Source organism: Amphiprion ocellaris, chromosome 24 (genome assembly GCF_022539595.1).
Source record: "Amphiprion ocellaris isolate individual 3 ecotype Okinawa chromosome 24, ASM2253959v1, whole genome shotgun sequence".
NCBI classification, from domain to species: domain Eukaryota; kingdom Metazoa; phylum Chordata; class Actinopteri; family Pomacentridae; genus Amphiprion; species Amphiprion ocellaris.
The window spans coordinates 20423129-20442041 of NC_072789.1; the positions used below are offsets into that span (position 1 = coordinate 20423129).

The 18913-nt window shown below is 37.1% G+C and overlaps 2 protein-coding genes across 2 annotated transcripts in view; both read left to right on the forward strand.

The window, feature by feature from the left end:
* The window catches only part of ahr2 (aryl hydrocarbon receptor 2), a 104048-nt gene extending 91259 nt beyond the window's left edge, over positions 1-12789 (forward strand). The window contains exons 9-11 of the mRNA XM_055008198.1: positions 1480-1621; positions 3467-5150; positions 7051-12789. Coding sequence (XP_054864173.1) covers positions 1480-1621; positions 3467-5150; positions 7051-7137 — 1913 coding nt within the window. The 3' untranslated portion in view covers positions 7138-12789. The remainder of the gene's footprint in view (positions 1-1479; positions 1622-3466; positions 5151-7050) is intronic.
* Positions 12790-14342: 1553 nt separating this feature from the next.
* ahr1b (aryl hydrocarbon receptor 1b) overlaps positions 14343-18913 on the forward strand; it is a 47952-nt gene continuing 43381 nt past the window's right edge. The window contains exons 1-2 of the mRNA XM_023294776.3: positions 14343-15055; positions 16774-16961. Of these exons, the coding sequence (XP_023150544.2) occupies positions 15015-15055; positions 16774-16961 (229 nt within the window). The 5' untranslated portion in view covers positions 14343-15014. The remainder of the gene's footprint in view (positions 15056-16773; positions 16962-18913) is intronic.

Sequence of the window (18913 nt, forward strand, 5' to 3'; positions counted from 1 at the left end):
AAATGTAAAAACAAATAAATAAATAAATAAAAATCCAAAATAGGTTTGAAAAATATTGATAAAACTTAAGCCTATAGTTCTGAAAAATGATAGAATGTCCAGAAGGTGTCTTTGTTTATATATTTAAATTTTAAAAAATCATCAAGAATGTTATGAAAAATAGCAAAATATTGATAAAATAGCACCAAAAAACCTGGGAAAAATTGAGAAAAATATTCATAATATTTTCAAAATATAGTAGAAAAATTATTATAAAATGCAAAAAAAAGATTAAAAAATATTCCAAAATAGGTTTCACCTTCAACTTATACTTCTGAAAAATAATATAATGTACAAAATATGTATTTTTTATATATATATTTGGATTTTTAAAAAATGTATTTAAAAAAATCATCCAAATCCATCCATCCATTATCTATACACCGCTTAATCCTCACTAGGGTCATGGGGGGGCTGGAGTCTATCCCAGCTGACTCAGGTGAAGGCAGGGGACACCCTAGACAGGTCACCAGTCTGTCACAGGGCTACATATATAGACAAACAATCACTCTCACATTCACACCTACGGGCAATTTAGAATAATCAATTAACCTCAGCATATTTTTGGACTGTGGGAGGAAGCCAGAGTACCTGGAGAAAACCCACGCATGCACAGGGAGAACATGCAAACTCCATGCAGAAAGATCCCGGGAAAGCCGGGACGTGAACCAGGGATCTTCTAGCTGCAAAGTGAAAGTGCTAACCACTACACCACTGTGCAGCCCTCATCCAAATCCCTGAAAAATATTAAGAATATTGAGAAAAATACCAAAATATGTCAGAAAAATGTTGATAAAATAGCACTGAAAGACTTTGAAAAAATGTGTAAAATGTACCAAAAATATTCATAGTATTATCCAAAAATGGCAATGCTATAAAACAGATATAGGTTTGAAAAATGTCCAAAAGATGTATTTTTTATATGTTTAAATAAAAAAAAATAGTTTTAAGAAAATGTCCAAATCCCTGAAAAATATTAAGAATATTAAGAAAAATACTATAGCAAAAATATTAAGACAAATACCAAAATATTGACAAAATAGAACCAAAAAAACTTGAAAAAATGTATAAAATGTGCCAAAAATATTTGCTACCAAAAAAATGCTGTAAAATGATGATAAAATGCTGCAAAAATATTAATTAATTTAAGGAATTCATTAAAGTGTAACTAGTTATGAGAAGTGTAAACTAAATTTCTCAGAAAGACAGAAAAAAAAGGAAAGTCTTCTTTCCATTGTTGGAGCTTAATGAGCTCCAAACTGATTCCTGAACCCATCTGACAGACTGACGTGTCGACATTCTCCGGGTTAATTAGCTGCAGCTGATTAAACCTTCGACTGATGACGTCGATTGTTTTTCTGGAGTAAAAGTCTTAAACTGAAACTCCTCTGTCTGCTGAGAAACATCCAGAATAAATCCAATTCTTTGTGTCACATCCAGTGATGAAAACCGGAGACAGCGGCTTCACCGTCTTCAGGCTGCTGACCAAAAACCGGTCGTGGATCTGGGTCCAGGCCAGCGCCAGGGTGGTCTTCAAAGGAGGGAAGCCGGACTTCATCGTGGCCCGGCAGAGAGCTCTGACGTACGTCTCATTTTATCACTGTCTTACTTCATCACGGAGCATAAACCACCCACCTAAATATTTCCTTGTTACAATTTCCCACTCTTTTTCTCCTTTTTGTTATTAAAAAATGTCAATTTTAGTGGTATAAAATGTGTAATATGCAGGACGTGACAATAGACATTTGCAGTTTGTTCAGTATTTATTGATATTTCTTGCCCAAAGTAATAGTTAATGTCTGAAAAACTATTCAATAAACACACTCTAATGTAGGTATAAGTAGATGTAATATTATATTTTTATCATATCTTTCATTTAATTGGCTTAAATTAATATACACTCTTTGTAAATGCTTATATGCTAATGCGCATTACTTAATTACTTCAGTAGTGTTGCTGGTATTATGTCCTACTTTTTCTATTCTAATTTATTTAATTTATACTAATGGGTCATACTTATTGCTTTTCTATGAGGATCAGCAATTATTCTCATGTTGTTGTCGTTTTATGGACCAATATGTGGCACAAATGGTTCTTCAGGATTAATAAAGTTCAGTCTTAACTTATCTCATCTCATCTTTATTTTATCTTTGCTTATTTCATCTTGCATTAACATAGCTCATCTCATCTTATCTTAACGTATCCCATCTCATCTCATCTTAACATCTCTAATCTTATCTTAACATATCTCATGTTATCTTAACATATCTCATCTTAACGTATCTCATCTTATCTTAACATATGTCATCTTCTCTTAACGTATCTCATCTTAACTTATCTCCTCTTTATCTTATCTTAACTTATCTCATCTTTATCTTAACTTATTTCATCTCATATTAACATAGCTCATCTTATATTAACGTATTCCATCTCATCTTAACATCTCTAATCTGAACATATCTCATGTTATCTTAACTTATCTCCTCTTTATCTTATCTTAACTTGTCTAATCTTATCTTAACTCATCTCATCTTAACATGTCATCTCATCTTAACTTATCTCATCTTTATCTTATCTTAACTTATTTCATCTCATATTAACATAGCTCATCCCATCTTATCTTAATGTATCTAATCTTATCTTAACATATCTCATGTTATCTTATCTTGACATATCTCATCTCATCTTAACATCTCAACTTATCTCATTTTAACTCATCTTAACATATCTCATCTCACCTTATTGTATCTCATCTTTATCTTATGTTAACTTATTTCATCTCATAGCTCATCTCATCTTATCTCATCTTATCTTAACATTTCTTATCTTAATGTATCTCATGTCATCTTTTCCTAACATATATCATCTTTATCTTATGTTAACTTATTTCATCTCATAGCTCATGTCATCTTAACTTATCTCATCTTATCTTAACATTTCTTATCTTAATGTATCTCATCTCATCTTAACATATCTCATCTTTGTCATTTTAACCTATTTCATCTCATATTAACATTACTCATCTCATTTTATGTTAATGTATCCCATCTCATCTTATCTTAACATATCTCATGTTATCTCAACTTATCTCATCTTGTCTTATTTTAAAGTATCTCATCTCGTCTCATCTTATCTTAACATGTCATCTCATCTTATCTCATCTTATCTCAACAATCTCATCTCCTTTATCTTATTTTAACGTATCTCTTCTTATCTAATCTCATCTCATCTTATTTTAACGTGTCTCATCTTATCTTAACTCATCTCTTCTTGTCTTCTCAGCAAATAGAAGGAAATCCTCACATTTTAGGAGAATTTGAAAAACAAGTTGCGTTACCTTCTTGAACTGATGAGTTGTTTCAGTGCTGCATTAGTTTTCTTCCTGGCGGCTGCTTCTGAAATGACCCAGACTCATGTTTTCCTGCAGAAATGAAGAAGGAGAAGAGCAGCTTCGCCTCAGACGGCTGCAGCTTCCGTTTAACTTCACCACCGGCGAGGCGGTTCTGTACGACACGACTCCGACCGTGGAGATGCCCGACCCGTGCTCGGCTCCCAAGCAGAGGAAGCTGGACGACTACACCGTCAGCCGAGACTCCCTGCTGGGCTGCATGCTGAGCCAGGACCAGTCCATCTACTGCGAAAACAACGCCAACACCCTCAGCTCGCTCAACGACGTGGCCTTCAAGGACACCCACGCCACCGTCAACGTCCCCGGAGACATGGCGCCTAAACCGGCCGTCGGAGGCCTGATGAAGGCGGAGGCCACGATGCAGGACATGATAGAGACACTGCAGCAGATCCTGGGGGACAGCGAGCTGACGGAGACGGTGGACGTGGGACCGGAGGAGCTGAAGACATGGGAGAGCGCTCTGCTCAAGATGAACTTCAGCAGCTGCGAGTTCAGCGAGGACCTCAACGACATCATCAGCAACGACATCCTGACCTATGTGGAGGAGCAGCTCCAGAAGGAGGGTGGCTTCAGTCTGCCCGACCAGCTGGACGACATTCCCTGCCTGTCCTCTCTGGACCTCCAGAACCAGGACCCTGATCAGCCCGGGGAGCAGACCTTCAGCTGGCCTCTGGAGCCCCAGAACCAGCTGATGCCAAGCGGAGGGCACGGGATGGTGCCTCGGCCGGCTCCGGCTCTGGGATCCATGAAACTGAGCCACATGGACTTCCCTCAGCTGAGCTCTGCCAGGTTAAACGGTCCGAGCATTCAGCAGAACCTTCAGCAGAGCCTTCAGCAGAGCCTTCAGCAGAACCTTCAGCAGAACCTTCAGCAAAGCCTTCCTGCTCCTCTGCAGCTGGGCGCCGCCGGAAACATCGGAGGTCTGGCGACTTTTAACCCGTCTGTGGTGGACTCCTGTCAGGTCAACAAGGACAACAGCCTCGGATCTTTCTCCCACCAGATTCATCCCAACCAGATGGGCCAACCGATGCAGAACAATCTCCAGATGAGGAACCAGCCGATGGGCCTGCAGGACCAGAACACAGGCAGACAGTTTGATCCTGTGTTCGGCTTCCAGGGCAGCGGGTGGAATCCTCCGCTGTCCAACCAGGTCGACAGCTTCGTAGAAACATTCGCCCCCAGTATTTCAAATGAAGCGGGTTTTTCTGGCCCGTCGTCGTCCGGCTGCTTGCAGGGTCACTTTGCTCTGCAGTCTCAGAGCGCTGACACTCAGAGACAGTCCTGGTCTCTGGAGCAGCAGCTGCTAACATCTGGACACCAACAGATGGGCTCCTGCCTCAGCCAGGTCTCAGGAGACGTCAGGCCGCCGTTCAGGACTGCTGAGACCTCTGGTGCTTCATTTCCTCATCAGCAGGACTCGGAGGCGTCGTCTTCTACAAGCTGTATGTTCACAAACCCAGCGCTGCCCAGAAACAGAGTTCACCTCAACCAGGCCCGGATCAACCCGGCCACCAACCAGATCGCCTCCAAGCCTTCCTGTTTCTACGAGGCGCTGCCCGGAGGCGGATCCATGCCGGTGATGGCGGCCGTCCCAAACCCCGACGAGGCGTCTCTGTCCTGTCAGATGGCGGCTGGTCTGAACCCCAACGGCCTCCTGGTGCAGCAGCAGCAGCAGTTTCTGAACTTCAGCGAACAGACGCAGGTAAAAACTGTCCAACTTCACGTCCCTCAGTCCCCAAAGTTTAGTGTCATGACTGCTGGTCGCAGCTCGAGCACTGAAGGATTCAAAGTTCTACTGAGACTCAGTTATGTTTTTATTTTTTACAGATTCCAGTTATTTATTTTTGGTGATTTTTTTAATTTAGACATGAGGTGATTTTAATGAAATCTTTCTGTTTTCATAGTTTCTGATAAATAGTTGAAATTCTTTGACTATTTTACAAAAACTCATCTTTTTAATTTCCCTCAGGTGTCACCGGTGTTGACTAAATATCTCCACATATGATTAGAATGTTTTTTTATAATCTACCAAAAACTAATCAGTAAATCCATCTGGGATGTTTCATTCTCCAGGAGACCAAAGGGACGAGACTGGCTACGTTTAAATAAATAAAAAAAAAAACATTATAAAGTGAAAATATCCCCCAAATCCCTAAAAAACCCCAACAAGAATATTAAGAAAACTACAATCACAAAATTGTTAAGAAAAACACCAAAATATGTCAGAAAAATATTGATAAAATAGCACCAAAAGACTTTATAAAAATGTATGAAATGTACCAAGAATATTCAGAATATTACCCAAAAATAACATAAAAATGTTTTAAAAAAAAAAAAAAAAAAAGAAAGAAAAATGCTAAAACATATGAATTCCAAAGTAGGTTTAAAAAAAAAATCTTTAACTTATACTCCTGGAAAAATAATATAATGTCCAAGAGATGTATTTGTTTATATTTTTAAATTTTAAAAAATCATACAAATCCCTGAAAAATATTAGGAATATTAAGAAAAATAGCAAAATATTGATAAAATAGTACTAAAAAACCTGGAAAAAACTGCCAAAAATATTCATAATATTATCAAAAAATGGCAGAAAAATTATTATGAAATACAAAAAATAAAAAAATCCAAAATAGGTTTGAAAAACCTAAATTGATCAAACTTCAGCCTATAGCTCTGAAAATAATATAATGTCCAAAATATGTGTTTTTTTATATATATATTTAGATTAGAAAAATGTATCTAAAAAAATCGTCCAAATTCCTGAAAAATATTAAGAATATTAAGTAAAATATTGTCACAAAAGTATTCAAAAAGATACCAAAATATTGATAAAATAGCACAAAAAAAGTTGAAAAAAAATATAAAAATGTGCCAAAAATATTCATGATCCAAAATGACATAAAAAATATGATGAAATGCTACAAAAATATATATTTTTAAAAATTTAAATCGAAAAAGTATAAGTATATATATATATATATATATATATATATATATATATGTATGTATAAAAATCAACCAAATCCTTAAAAAATATTAAGAATATTAAGAAAAATACTGTCAGAAAAATGTTGGTAAAATAGCACCAAAACACTTTAGAAAAATGTATGAAATGTACCAAGAATATTAAAAATATTGTCCAAAAATGGCAGAAAAATTAAATACCCCAAAAATATATATATTTTTTGTATTTAATTTTCCCAACAGATCAAACATTCATTATTCTTTCTGTTTTTGCAGTTCGTGGCTCTGATAAATGATGTAATATTCACGTTTATTTACATAATCAGAACTGTCCTATGCAGTATGACAGTTATAGTGGCATAAATCATCCAAAACAGACCAAAAATAAAGTTATTTGTTGTACAAAAATGAACTCAACAAGACAGATGGAGGCCGTACATGAAGTAGATGTTGTGCTTTTTACGTTTTTTTTTTTTTACATTTCCGTCCTTGAATGCAGCCTGAATCTGTTTTTCTGTTCCTTTAAAGCTTTGTCCTGATTGAAATTTAACTTTCAGCATCACTGAGGTTTTATTTATGACCTGTCTGTGAATGCCGGGACGCTGTTAAGCATCTTTGTCTGTCTTTTTTTGCAGATCAACAACCATCCGGTCGTGGGAAACGGAGGCTTTCCGTTCTCGTCGCTGCCTAATGGGAACACCTGCTACTCGGAGAACAAATAAGGAAAACGTCCGGACGGCAGAACGTGGCTTTAACAGAAACGAAAGACTCTAAAACAGAACGTGGAGCAGACTGAAGAACAAGAATGTGCCTGAAAAGGACGAGGAGACGCAACAAGACGCCTCTCTGCCTCTTTTTATTATTATTAGTTATTTTTCTTATGAGGAGACAGTGATGGAAGCTGTGAGGGTTCAGCTGGACGAAGAAAAGTGTGAATTCTTCTCGGAGCTGGTTGGATTGCACCAAAATCAAGAGGAGATATCGGATCATTTAAACGTTTTCCCGGCAGTTTCACCAACACATGAGAGCTTTTATTCTCCCGGCTGCATCTCTCAGTAATTATCTGTGGTTTTTACCTGTTCGGTTGGAATATTTGGGCGTTTGGGAATCAAAATGACTCCTGACTGTTCGCCATGAGTGGAAAAAAGCTGCTCCAGACCACTCAGTTAATCATCAGCGCTTATTTGGGCAAAAAAAGCGCCAAAAATTCTACAAATTTGTCCACTTGGAGCCCCGATAGTGGTCCGAAATCTCAATTAAGCGTCATAAAAATGAATAAATATTGAAATTTTAATACAAAAACAGAAAGAAACGGCAGTAATCTGAGCTGCTTTAACCCATCTGTTGTCTTCATTTAGAAAAATCCCTAAATTCAGCAAAAAATTCCCCAAATTTTGGAAAATATGTAAAAAATTCCAATAATTCCTTACGTTTACCTGAAAAGTTTTATTTGAAAAATCCCCCAAATTTGGTAAGAAAATTCTTGTAAATATTTTCAAAAAATTATTATTATTATCCTAAAAATATCTAAAGTGATTACATATATACACATGGACAAAATTGTTTGTACCCCTTGGTTAATGAAATAAAAACCCACAATGGTCATAGAAATAATTTGAATCTGACAAAAGTAATAATACATAAAAATTCTGTGAAAATTAACCAATGAAAATCAGATATTGCTTTTGAACTGTGGTTTAACAGAATTATTGTAAAAAAATAAACTCATGAAACAGGCCTGGATAAAAATGATGGTACCCTTAACTTAATATTTTGTTGCACAACCTTTTGAGGCAATCACTGCAATCCAACCATTAGTGTAACTGTCAGTGAGACTTCTGCACCTCTCAGCAGGTATTCTGGTCCACTCCTCATCAGCAGACTGCTCCAGTTGTCTCAGGTTTGAAGGTTCCTTCTCCAGACGCCATGTTTCAGCTCCTTCCACAGATGTTCAATAGGATTTAGATCAGGGCTCATAGAGGCCACTTCAGAATAGTCCAATGTTTTCCTCTTAGCCATTCTTGGCTGTTTCTAGTTGTGTGTTTTGGCTCATTATCCTGTTGCAAGACCCATGACCTGCGACTGAGACCAAGCTTTCTGACACTGGGCAGCACATTTCTCTCTAGAATACCTTGATAGTCATGAGATTTCATTGTACCTGCACAGATTCCAGACACCCTGTACCAGATGCAGCAAAGCAGCCCCAGAACATAACAGAAGCTCCTCCATGTTTCACAGTAGGGACAGTGGACAGGACCTTGGAGTTCACCTTTAATGTCTTTAGAGCTTGTTCTGGGCTCTTTTGTTATCATCCCTATTATCCGTCTCTTCCATTTGTCATCAATGTTCCTCCTGTGGCCACATCCAGGGAGGTTGGCTACAGTCCCATGGATCTTAAATTTCTGAATAATATGTACAACTGTAGTCACAGGAACATCAAGCTGCTTGGAGATGGTCTTATAGCCTTTACCTTTAACATGCTGGTCTATAATTTTCTTTCTAATCTCCTGAGACAACTCTCTCCTTGGCTTCCTCTGGTCCATGTTTAGTGTGGTACACACCATGTCACCAAACAGCACAGTGACTACTGTAACCCTATAAATAGGCCGACTGACTGATTACAAGTTTGTAGACACCTGTGATGCTAATTAGAGGACACACCTTGATTGAACATGTCCCTATGGTCACATTATTTTCAGTCTTTTCTAGGGTACCATCATTTTTGTCCAGGCCTGTTTCATGAGTTTATTTTTTTAAATTATTCTGCTGTTCAAAAGCAATGTCTGATTTTCATTGGTTAATTTTCATAGAATTGTAATTTATTATTACTTTTGTCAGATTGAAATGATTTCTGTGACCATTGTGGGTTTTTCTTTCATTAACCGAGGGGTACCAACAATTTTGTCTATGTGTGTATATCAGTAAAACTTGCAATATTTTCTTAAGTACATTCACCAAAAAAAAATCTACCAAAATCCAGCGAAATTCGCTGAATTTTGGCAGATTTTTTTGCCAGTTTTCTTAAGAAACATTACTTTTTTCCACAAAAAAATGTTCAAACATTTCCCCAAAATGTTGAACATGTGGACATCAGAAGTTTCACTGTGAAAATATGATTTTTTTTCCACATTTTCAAACTTTAAACGGGTCAATTTGACCCGCAGGACGACATGAGGGTTAAGGATGTTCAGTCCATGTCGGCCACCAGGGGGCAGCAACGAGCCTCTTCTACGCTTCAGAACAAACCAGTCGGAGCCACAAAACGAGACGTTTCCAGGAAAACGCATCGGTTCGGGCTGGTTTTGAGACATTTCCAAACTGGGATTACTGGACTGATCGATGCAGAAGTTAAAGATCCAGCGACTCAAACACCTGATTTCTGCTACAAACGCTCAGAAGGATAAAATATATAGTTTCTTTTTTTTTTTATTCTTATTATTATCATCGCTGTTTTTTTGTCCTTTTGAGAATGCGTCTGGACTCGGTTCATTTCAACTCTTTGCTGTTTCTCCCAGTGAGGGAGACTTGCTTTGCAGACAGGGTATAAAGATGATTTTAAAGAAAAACAGATCAGAAGCGCACAACAAAATGACTTCCTACTAAGAGTGATTCAGTGAAAACAGCTGCTTGTTTATATATTTTAAAAGCTTTGTCACTGAGCCAGCTTCCTTTCTCCTCTATATTTCTTTTCTTTCATACTTCTTCTGTCTTGTTGCTTTTTTTTGTTGTTGGGCGACAAAATTCAGATGGTGCCTTAAACTAAAACTGATTGTACAACATTCGATATTTGATAGAAACCAAAGACAGTTTTTGAGCGTTTTTTTTTTTTTTTTTTTGCACTAGTCCTTTAAAATGTTTGTCTTGCCAAAGCAGAATGTGATTCCTTTAACTCCAAATTAGCACAAATTCAGACTTAGAGAGTTTAAATCAGGAGTGTCAAACTCATTTTAGTTCAGGTTAGTTCCACATTCAGCCCAATTTGATCTCCAGTGACCAGTAAAATCACAGCATGATAACCTAGAAATAATCCAAATATGTCCTTTGTTTTAGTGCAAAAAAGTCCATTCTGAAAATGTTCACATTTAATTAAGTATCTTTTTACAAAACATAAACAACATGAAATTTCTTAAGAATAATAAATGCTATTTAAACAACATTACGCCTCAGTTTATCATTTACACATTACAACTTCCAGATCGCAGTGTCAACAAAGGAACACAACATTTAGTCATCTGGAACTGAACGATGTAGTATTTTACTTTATGATCAAAACGAGACAAAGTCAGACAAAAAAGGCAGAAAAACAACAAAAACAAGACAAAATATTACAAAAATGAGACACAAAATTACAAATATTAGACAAATGACACGAAACATTACAAAAAAAAGACACAAAAATTTGATAAAAACAGTCACAAAGTGACAAAAAATGGTCAAAAACAAGACAGAAAAATTACACAAATGAGACAAAAAGAAACAAGGGTCCGGAATGGACCCTCTGGAGGGCCGGTTTTGGCCCACAGGCCGCATGTTTGACACCCCTGGGTTAAATCAACTCATTTTTTACAGATAAATGACATAAAATAGTTGAGCACTGCCTCAGATTTCCTGTTTTTTGTGTGAAGAAGCTAAAAATGAAAACCGATGAGATTCCACGTTTTCCACAGCAGCCTTCCGTCCTCTCCTCTCTCCTGTTTCTCCTTTATTCTCGCTCAGAGCATCATCCAGCCGTCCGGCAGCAGAAGTAAAACAGTCAAAGGCAGCTATTGTACATTTTAAATGAGGAAAAAAATGGAAAACTTCAAGTGCCTTTAAATTGACCTCTTTTTGTTTAAATAAAACAACAGGATCGGTGGAAAAGAAACGCTGCGAGAGAAGCCTCGACCCGTACTGAGCCGTGAAATCTGACGTTTGGACTTTTTTCTAAACAAGCAGCTCGAATACTTGATTTAAAAACCAAAAAACTAGTCTGGGGTGTTACATTCTCCAGGATACCAAAGGGACGACACAGAACCTGCTGTTCATTTTCAGGATTTTTTTACGAAAACCGAACCAAATTTCTGCAAATAAAAAAAGCCAGAAACAGAACAGAATGATTGTAGTCGCCTCTTAAACTTTCACTAACAGACAGAAATAAACTCTGGCTGGCAGATATTGTTTACGTCAACATCCAAAGTGGCTGAAATCACCAAAAAATAGAGAAAATGCCAAATATTCTCCACTCACAGGCTCTCAAATGAATGGATTTGCTGTTCAAGTGAATATTTTAGGGTCTCACATTAAAATTTGCAACAAAAAATGTCTCATATGACGTAAACGTGACATCATGAACTCTGCTTTTATGTGAATTTCGTGGCGTTTCTCCATTTTTTTTTTTTTCTGGCTTATTTGGACTCAAATTGTAAAGAAATAGACCCAGATGTGTTAGAAAGTTCCCAAAAATCAGCTTCATTTGCAGCTTGGATGTTGATGAGAACGATATGTGCATAAGTTGGAATCTGACTGAGGCATTCTGGGAAACGTGGTAAAACCACTAACAGTGTTTTACAAAAGCTTTGGCTCAGTTTTTACAGCAACACAGTCAAACATCGCTTCATTAAACCTCGTCTGCAGCAGGAATTCATAAATATTTTAATGAAAAAGACTGAGAATTCCTTCAGAAAGTGTTCTGTGTTACTGTAAATATAGTTTGTTCTACATTTACAGGACGAAACGATGGCGGTGAGACTTGATTTTGTATGTGTTGACCACAGAGATCATATTTTTATTCAAGAAACACGGTAAAATATGTAAATACTACTGTGCTGGAAGCCTGTAATTCACATTTTTACAGCTGAGAAATGGAGTGTGACAGTGAGAGGTTAGATTTGAGCAGATCTACATCCTGAAAACTGAGCCGAAGCAGCTGTAAAATAATGTAAAAATGTGCTCACAGTTCCCTGAACTCAGCAGGAATCGTCCCTCAGTACAAACCAAAGCGTTGCAGCAGCATCTTCTCCTCTTCTAAACCTTTTCTTCACTAAGTATTCTCCATATAGGAATATAAATATCTTTTTTTTTGTTGCTTGCTTCCACATTTTGAAAACATTATACTTTTTGATTCGACTCCAGAATGCAGTATCTTTGTGTAACTGTATATAAATATATATATTTGTCTTTTTTTCATATATTGTGTATTTTAATATCGTATTGCCTTAACCTGACTCACCATTTTTTGTACATTTTCTGCACAGCATAAACATACGTAACCTCCTGCTTTGTTTTTTTTGTGTAACTTTGCATCTTATTAAATGTTGTGGATTTATTTGCTTTTATTATTTTGTGTTTGAGTCGGTCTTTACATGCTCACTATATTAAAGGTGATCCAATCGCTGCACTGGTTTCAACCTTTTAACTACGATTTTGGCGGAATTTGCTTTAAAATCTCATTAAATATTTGAAAAAGTATCGGTTAAAAAGGTGCTGCTTTTTCTATATTTTTTGAAACATTATCGTCCTGATGATGGTGTCCAGCGTCCACTAGATGACAGTGTGACTCTGTTTTCCCTCATGTCTGCTCCCAGATAAGCTTTTAATGGTTTTCACTGCAAACTGGGCCACAGAAGGCTGGTTTTTATTATGTGACTGTGACACGCTTCACTGCCAGGCCAGTTCATATAAAATGTCTCCAAATGTGGAAGAAAAGCCGATGTTTTTGGCCACGATGTCGCCTCATTAAATGAAAAACGTGACCATAAAAGCAGACAAAATAGCTGAAACGCTCATTTATATCCAGTTTTACAATGAAAAATTAATAGAAAACAGGAATATATCCTCAATTATAAAGCTTTACCATGAAATAAATAGAAATAAATGAAATAATATTGATAAAATAACTGATAAAACTAAAAATGCATTTAAAACTTTGCATGTAAGTCACATTTTAATGTTATGGCATGTCAATTTTAACTTTACATACAGTTAATTTTTTTAATTTATATTAAAAAAAAATGTAAAATACACCACCTGGGATGTTTTGGTTTAAGAAAAAAAAAGGCAGCTTCAGATAGTATTCATTTGTGATGTATATAGAAATCAGTCCTAAATACAAAAATATATCTAATTATATATTAATATTTCTAATAAAAAAATAAATGTAGCTGTAAATAGATGTAGTAAAATAAACTGCTGTAGTACATGTACATGTAGTAAAAAAAATCTTTTTATATTTATATTAAAAAAATCTTAAATCTTATATATTTACAAAAACATATTTTTATTTACAAAAGAATGTTTATATATATATATTTTTAATATGTTGTAATATAATGATAATAATATAGTACTAATTATTATTAATATTATAACATTCAAGTTTTTTTTACTTTATATCGTGTTAATTTCTTTCATATGCACAAACAAATCATACCAATGAGAAAAATAAGTTTAAAAAAAAAACAAAAAACTGAAAGTTGCTGCTTTTAATGTTGCAGCTGGTCAAGATGACTTTATATCATGTTAAATGGTCTAATATAGAGAAACTAATCATATACGTTATGTGAAAAAAATAACTAAAAATAAAGACATTTTTCTGAAGTGTAGTTCAAGTTTAAGTTAAGTTTAAGTGAGAAAAAAATCAATAAAATCTTGTGATTTAGTGCTAGCTAACATTAGCTAGTGCTCATGCAGAACAAAAATGGGTGTCGTGATTTGATTGATTATTACTAATTAAATATATTTTTTTAAAAATTTATTCAGGAAAATTATCTTGTTTTTACCTTTAAAACTTACTTTGTGTGTTTTTACTTAAATGTACAGAAATAAATTATTTCTCAACTGCTGTAGAAATCACTGTAGGCAAATATGGGTAAAATTACACCAGATTTTTTAATGTCTATTAACATATTAAAACAGGTTTTAGGTAGATTGTATTAAGTTTTAATTATTTTTGTTTAAACGTACCGTTATTTTAAAATTCAAAAACTCGAACGTTATTTTCTCTCTACGTCACCTTTGACCTCCTGCGCGCTCCCGACGTCAAATCAGTGCCCGGCAGGCGCGCTCTGGTCGGAACGGCGCAGAGAGCACCGGGAAGAGAGAGGAGAGCACCAGGAAGAGAGCACCGGGAGGAGAGGGGGAACTTTACCGGCTTACCGCGTTTTGGTGACAAGTTCTCGAACAGGATGTGAAGCTTAAAGGGGCTCATTTTCTTCTTCTTCTTTTTAAATTGCGGAGCGTCCGCGGGATTTGACGGCTCGGCGGCGCGCCATGGACGGGATAACCGGAGCGAGCACCGTCGCTACTTTACCGTTCCTCACCGGGAGCTTTACTCGGTGCGCTTCACCGGGAGTTCACGGCGTTTTTGTTCACCTGTAGCGTCTGTTTTGCGTCTTTCCGTTTGCCCGGGCTGAGAATTAGCGCTTTGGTCCAAGTTTTAGCGGTGTTTTCGTACAGCAGCGCCGTGTTTACCGCTAGCTTACAGCCGCGTCCTGCGTCCGCTCGGTGGAAACGGATGCATCACATACCGGTGATTACCGGGAGAGCCGCTGGTTTCTACGGGACGGTTTCTACTGGACGCACGGTAATGGATTTACTGCAGTGAGAATAAAGGAACAACAACATGTATGCTGGACGCAAACGGAGAAAACCGGCGCAGAAAGGGTAAGTTAGCAAAAAAACCAAAACAATAAACACGTTATTTAAAGTGTCTTCATCCACCGGTGACACTAATTCTAATTATTTAAGACCTATTAGTTACACTGAACTGCACTTCCCATCCATTTAGCAGCAACAACCAGCATGCAGACACCAAATAAACACACTATTAATGGAGTTGCAAGCATCATTTATCATTACTGTGGGTGAAAATAATCATTTAAAATGTGTCTCTGGCGACATTACAATATGTTTAAAACCCTTTATTAAAGAGCTTTTCTTCACATTTTACTCTGTTCAATCATTTATTAGACTCTAATCAACAGCTACCGTTAATGAGACCTATTCATAAAGATCTCAAACTTTCCAGCATTCATACGAAAGATCTTTTTTTGTTGTGGAAATAGCCCATTATGAACATTTTTTTAGCCAATGTTGACTCTTGATATCAATATATGACCATGTATAATCTTTCTGATATTAATTCAGGTCCTTCACTATATAATACGTGATGATATTGTGTATGACTTTGGACACCAATGTCAGCCTTTTGGGATCCGATTAATATGACATATAAATACATGAAAGCAAAGGTGGGAACGATCATAATTTGTGAAGAAGTAATTTGCAAAAAAAAATAAAAAATGCTACTGTCTCTGGTCATTAATCATCAGTTGATTTGATTAAATATTAAAAATGTAAATAACATTTCAAAGATGACATACAAATACATGAACACAAAAGTGAGAAATCTGTAAATAACAAAATTTCAGTGGGACCGATAACTTTCAGGTCATAATTTGTGAAGAAGTTATTTTGGATTTGTTTGCATTTGCTCAAAAAACATCCTGGTGCTGATTCTGATCATTAATCATCAGCTGATTTTATTAAATATTAAATTACATTTCAAACATGACATATAAATACATGAAAACAAATGCGAGAAATTTGTAAATAAAACTTCAGTGGGAACGATAACTTTCAGGTTGTAATTTGGGAAGAAGTAATTTCATATTTCTTCATATTTACCAAAAAAAAAAAAACACCCCAGAAACATCCTACTACTGATTGTGATCATTAATCGTCAGCTGTTCTGATTAAATATTAATTGTGTAAATTACATTTGAAACATAAACAATCCTGGCTACAGCATCTTAAAATGATCATATGCTGCTTTTTTCTGTTTTTGTAGTGATTTTGAATGGGAAATAAGTAAATAACAACATTTTAGTGGGAACTAAGAAGTAATTTGGGATTTTTTTTTATATTTTGCAAAAATCATACGACTGATTCTGATCATTAATTGTCAGCTGATTTGATTAAATATTAAAAATGTAAATGACATTTCAGACATGACAGATAAATACATGAAAACAAACGTGAGAAATCTGTATGTGTCACTTCCAGGTCGTAGTTTGTGAAGAAGTCATTTCATATTTTCTCGTATTTTGCTGCTGGTCATTAGTCGTCAGCTGATTTGATTCAGCATTAATTGTGTAAATTACATTTCAAACAAAACCAATCCTGGCTACAGCATCTTAAAATGATAATATGCTGCTTTTCTCTGTTTTTGTAAACCAATATTTTGTATTAAATCTGCTTTAGGAGAATATATAACCAGTATATACCCCACACATATACCAGTACAGCTCTTTTTGTGACACTCCTGAGGTGATAAATATTCACTCGTGGGTGAAAAACATGTCAAATGTCCTCATGTCCAGAGTCAAACCGACCCCTGCTGAAGGCGTCAAGTCCAACCCGTCCAAACGGCACCGGGACCGGCTGAACTCGGAGCTGGACCGGCTCGCCAGCCTGCTGCCCTTCCCTGAAGACGTCATCTCCAGCCTGGACAAACTGTCCATCCTGAGGCTCAGCGTCAGCTACCTGCGCACCAAAAGCTTCTTCTCAGGTAGGGAAGCGTGAAGAAGTAAACGCAACACAAGTGGAAGCAGCGTACGACTGATTGGAAACCGCTCTGGCAGCATGGGCCGTGGTTTAAAAGTGGTGACGGAGATGAATCCTGAAACTGAGACAGATAAATAAAGAACGAGAAGCTGGTAAATGTCAGTCTGGACATTCAAAATAGCCTTTTCTTCCCCGGCTGCTGAAATACTGAAACAGCTTTTCACACATCAGAAACGAGCCGCAGACACACAGGAAGAGACGGAGCTGGAAGGTTTTACGTGAACGGAGATAAGGTCAGAGAGGCTTTCTGGAGGCCGAGGTTCAGAAAAGGTTCTGTTGAGATCTGAGAAGCTTGTATTGAGTTGGGAAGGTGCGTTTAAGGCCCACATCTAAGTGCAAGACAGCGAAGAAGTTGAAAGATTCAATGCAGAGGTGTGTTTGAGGTGGAATCTGCAGTGTTTTAAGACTGAAATGGCTTTGAAAAGTCAACAACATTGCTGTGAAAAGTCTCACGGTGCAGCTTTTTCAGGGAGAAAGTGGCATTTGTCCCTGAAAATCCCACCATTTAGAGCTACAAATCTGACGCATCCTTTGCCTGGATGTTGGTTTTTCCTGTTGTCATTCGCAGGCTTTTCTATTTGGGTCCATACAGCCTCTCAGAGTGTAACTCAGCAGCTGCTTGCTGTTAATAATTCAGCCAGAAGGATTTCTACAGCAGAGGGAAGCCAAATGTTAGTTCTTGGACGGTGGGGGTGTGTTTTTAGACGTGGCTGCAACGTGACGGTGGCTGGTGGTGCTTTGGGCGATGGTGCAGGGTTTGGAGGTCGTGACCTCTACGTCTGGGATCTCTGCGATTCAGACTCCGTTTAAGAAGCGGTAGAGTGCAGAGGATTGGATTTGTCGAGGAGTTAACAAGCTTACGGGCATAGCAGATGGATTTTGTGATGTAGGTGTGTGTGTGTGTGTGTGTTTGGCAGTCTCGAATGTGTTCACAGATTTGCTATTAAAAGCAGATTGTACGTCTGTCCAAAAACAACAAACAGCCTTTAGAAATATGTTCAGCCGGAAAATCCTTTAATGTCATTGAATCTGGGAGTCTCAGTCTGCAGGTTCAGTTGGATAAAGTTTGGACAAGTTGAGGGGTTTAAAACAGGCTTCCACTGATTAACAACAACCTCAGTGTGTTTAATTAGAGCTCCTGTTGATCATCAGCTGAATCTGACGAGCTAAACGTATTTATTCACTTCTAAAACAAGAACACTTTCTGTAAAGATCTTTAGCGATGATGCTGCATGTCAAGTTGTTTCTTAAAACCTTAAATTTATTTTCTACTGCAGGACCTCGTGGGCTGTTTTTGGGTGACCTTAACCTCTGTGCATTCTCACTTTTAAAACTACACCTGCAGGACCTTTTTCAGGTCTGTTTTTGGGGAAGAACAGCTCTTGTTGTTTGAGCTGCACAGGGCTCCATGCTGCTGATTGGTCAAACTTGCAGAGGACGACAGCAAACGCCATTTTTGTTCTGTCCTTGTTGAGTAGCAGTCTTCTCCTCTCAAACATAGCAAACCTCTACTCATAGATCCAGTCCAGGAACTACTATTTGTTGATGTGTTTTCTCACTGATTTATTTACTGTAGCTTTATTTTGCTTTGTTAGTTTGAAGGTTTGACGTCGCACTTCAGCGTTTAAGCAGCGCCAATGTGTCCAATCAGCTGCTTTCTGTTTGTTTTTGATTTATTTTTTAAGCCTTTTTTAAAAATGCATGTGTCACAGTGCTCTAAATTAACCCCTTGACACCTATTGTCGTGAATTTGCAACCTACTGCTTTCATTCAGACTGCAGAGGAGAAAGTGTATCCATTCCCTAAGTGCTGGTTTGTGCAGATTCAGTACGTACCTCGGAACCGTTTGCAAGCACTGGTTTCTGCTAGGACCAGTCAGAGTAGGACCTAATTGAT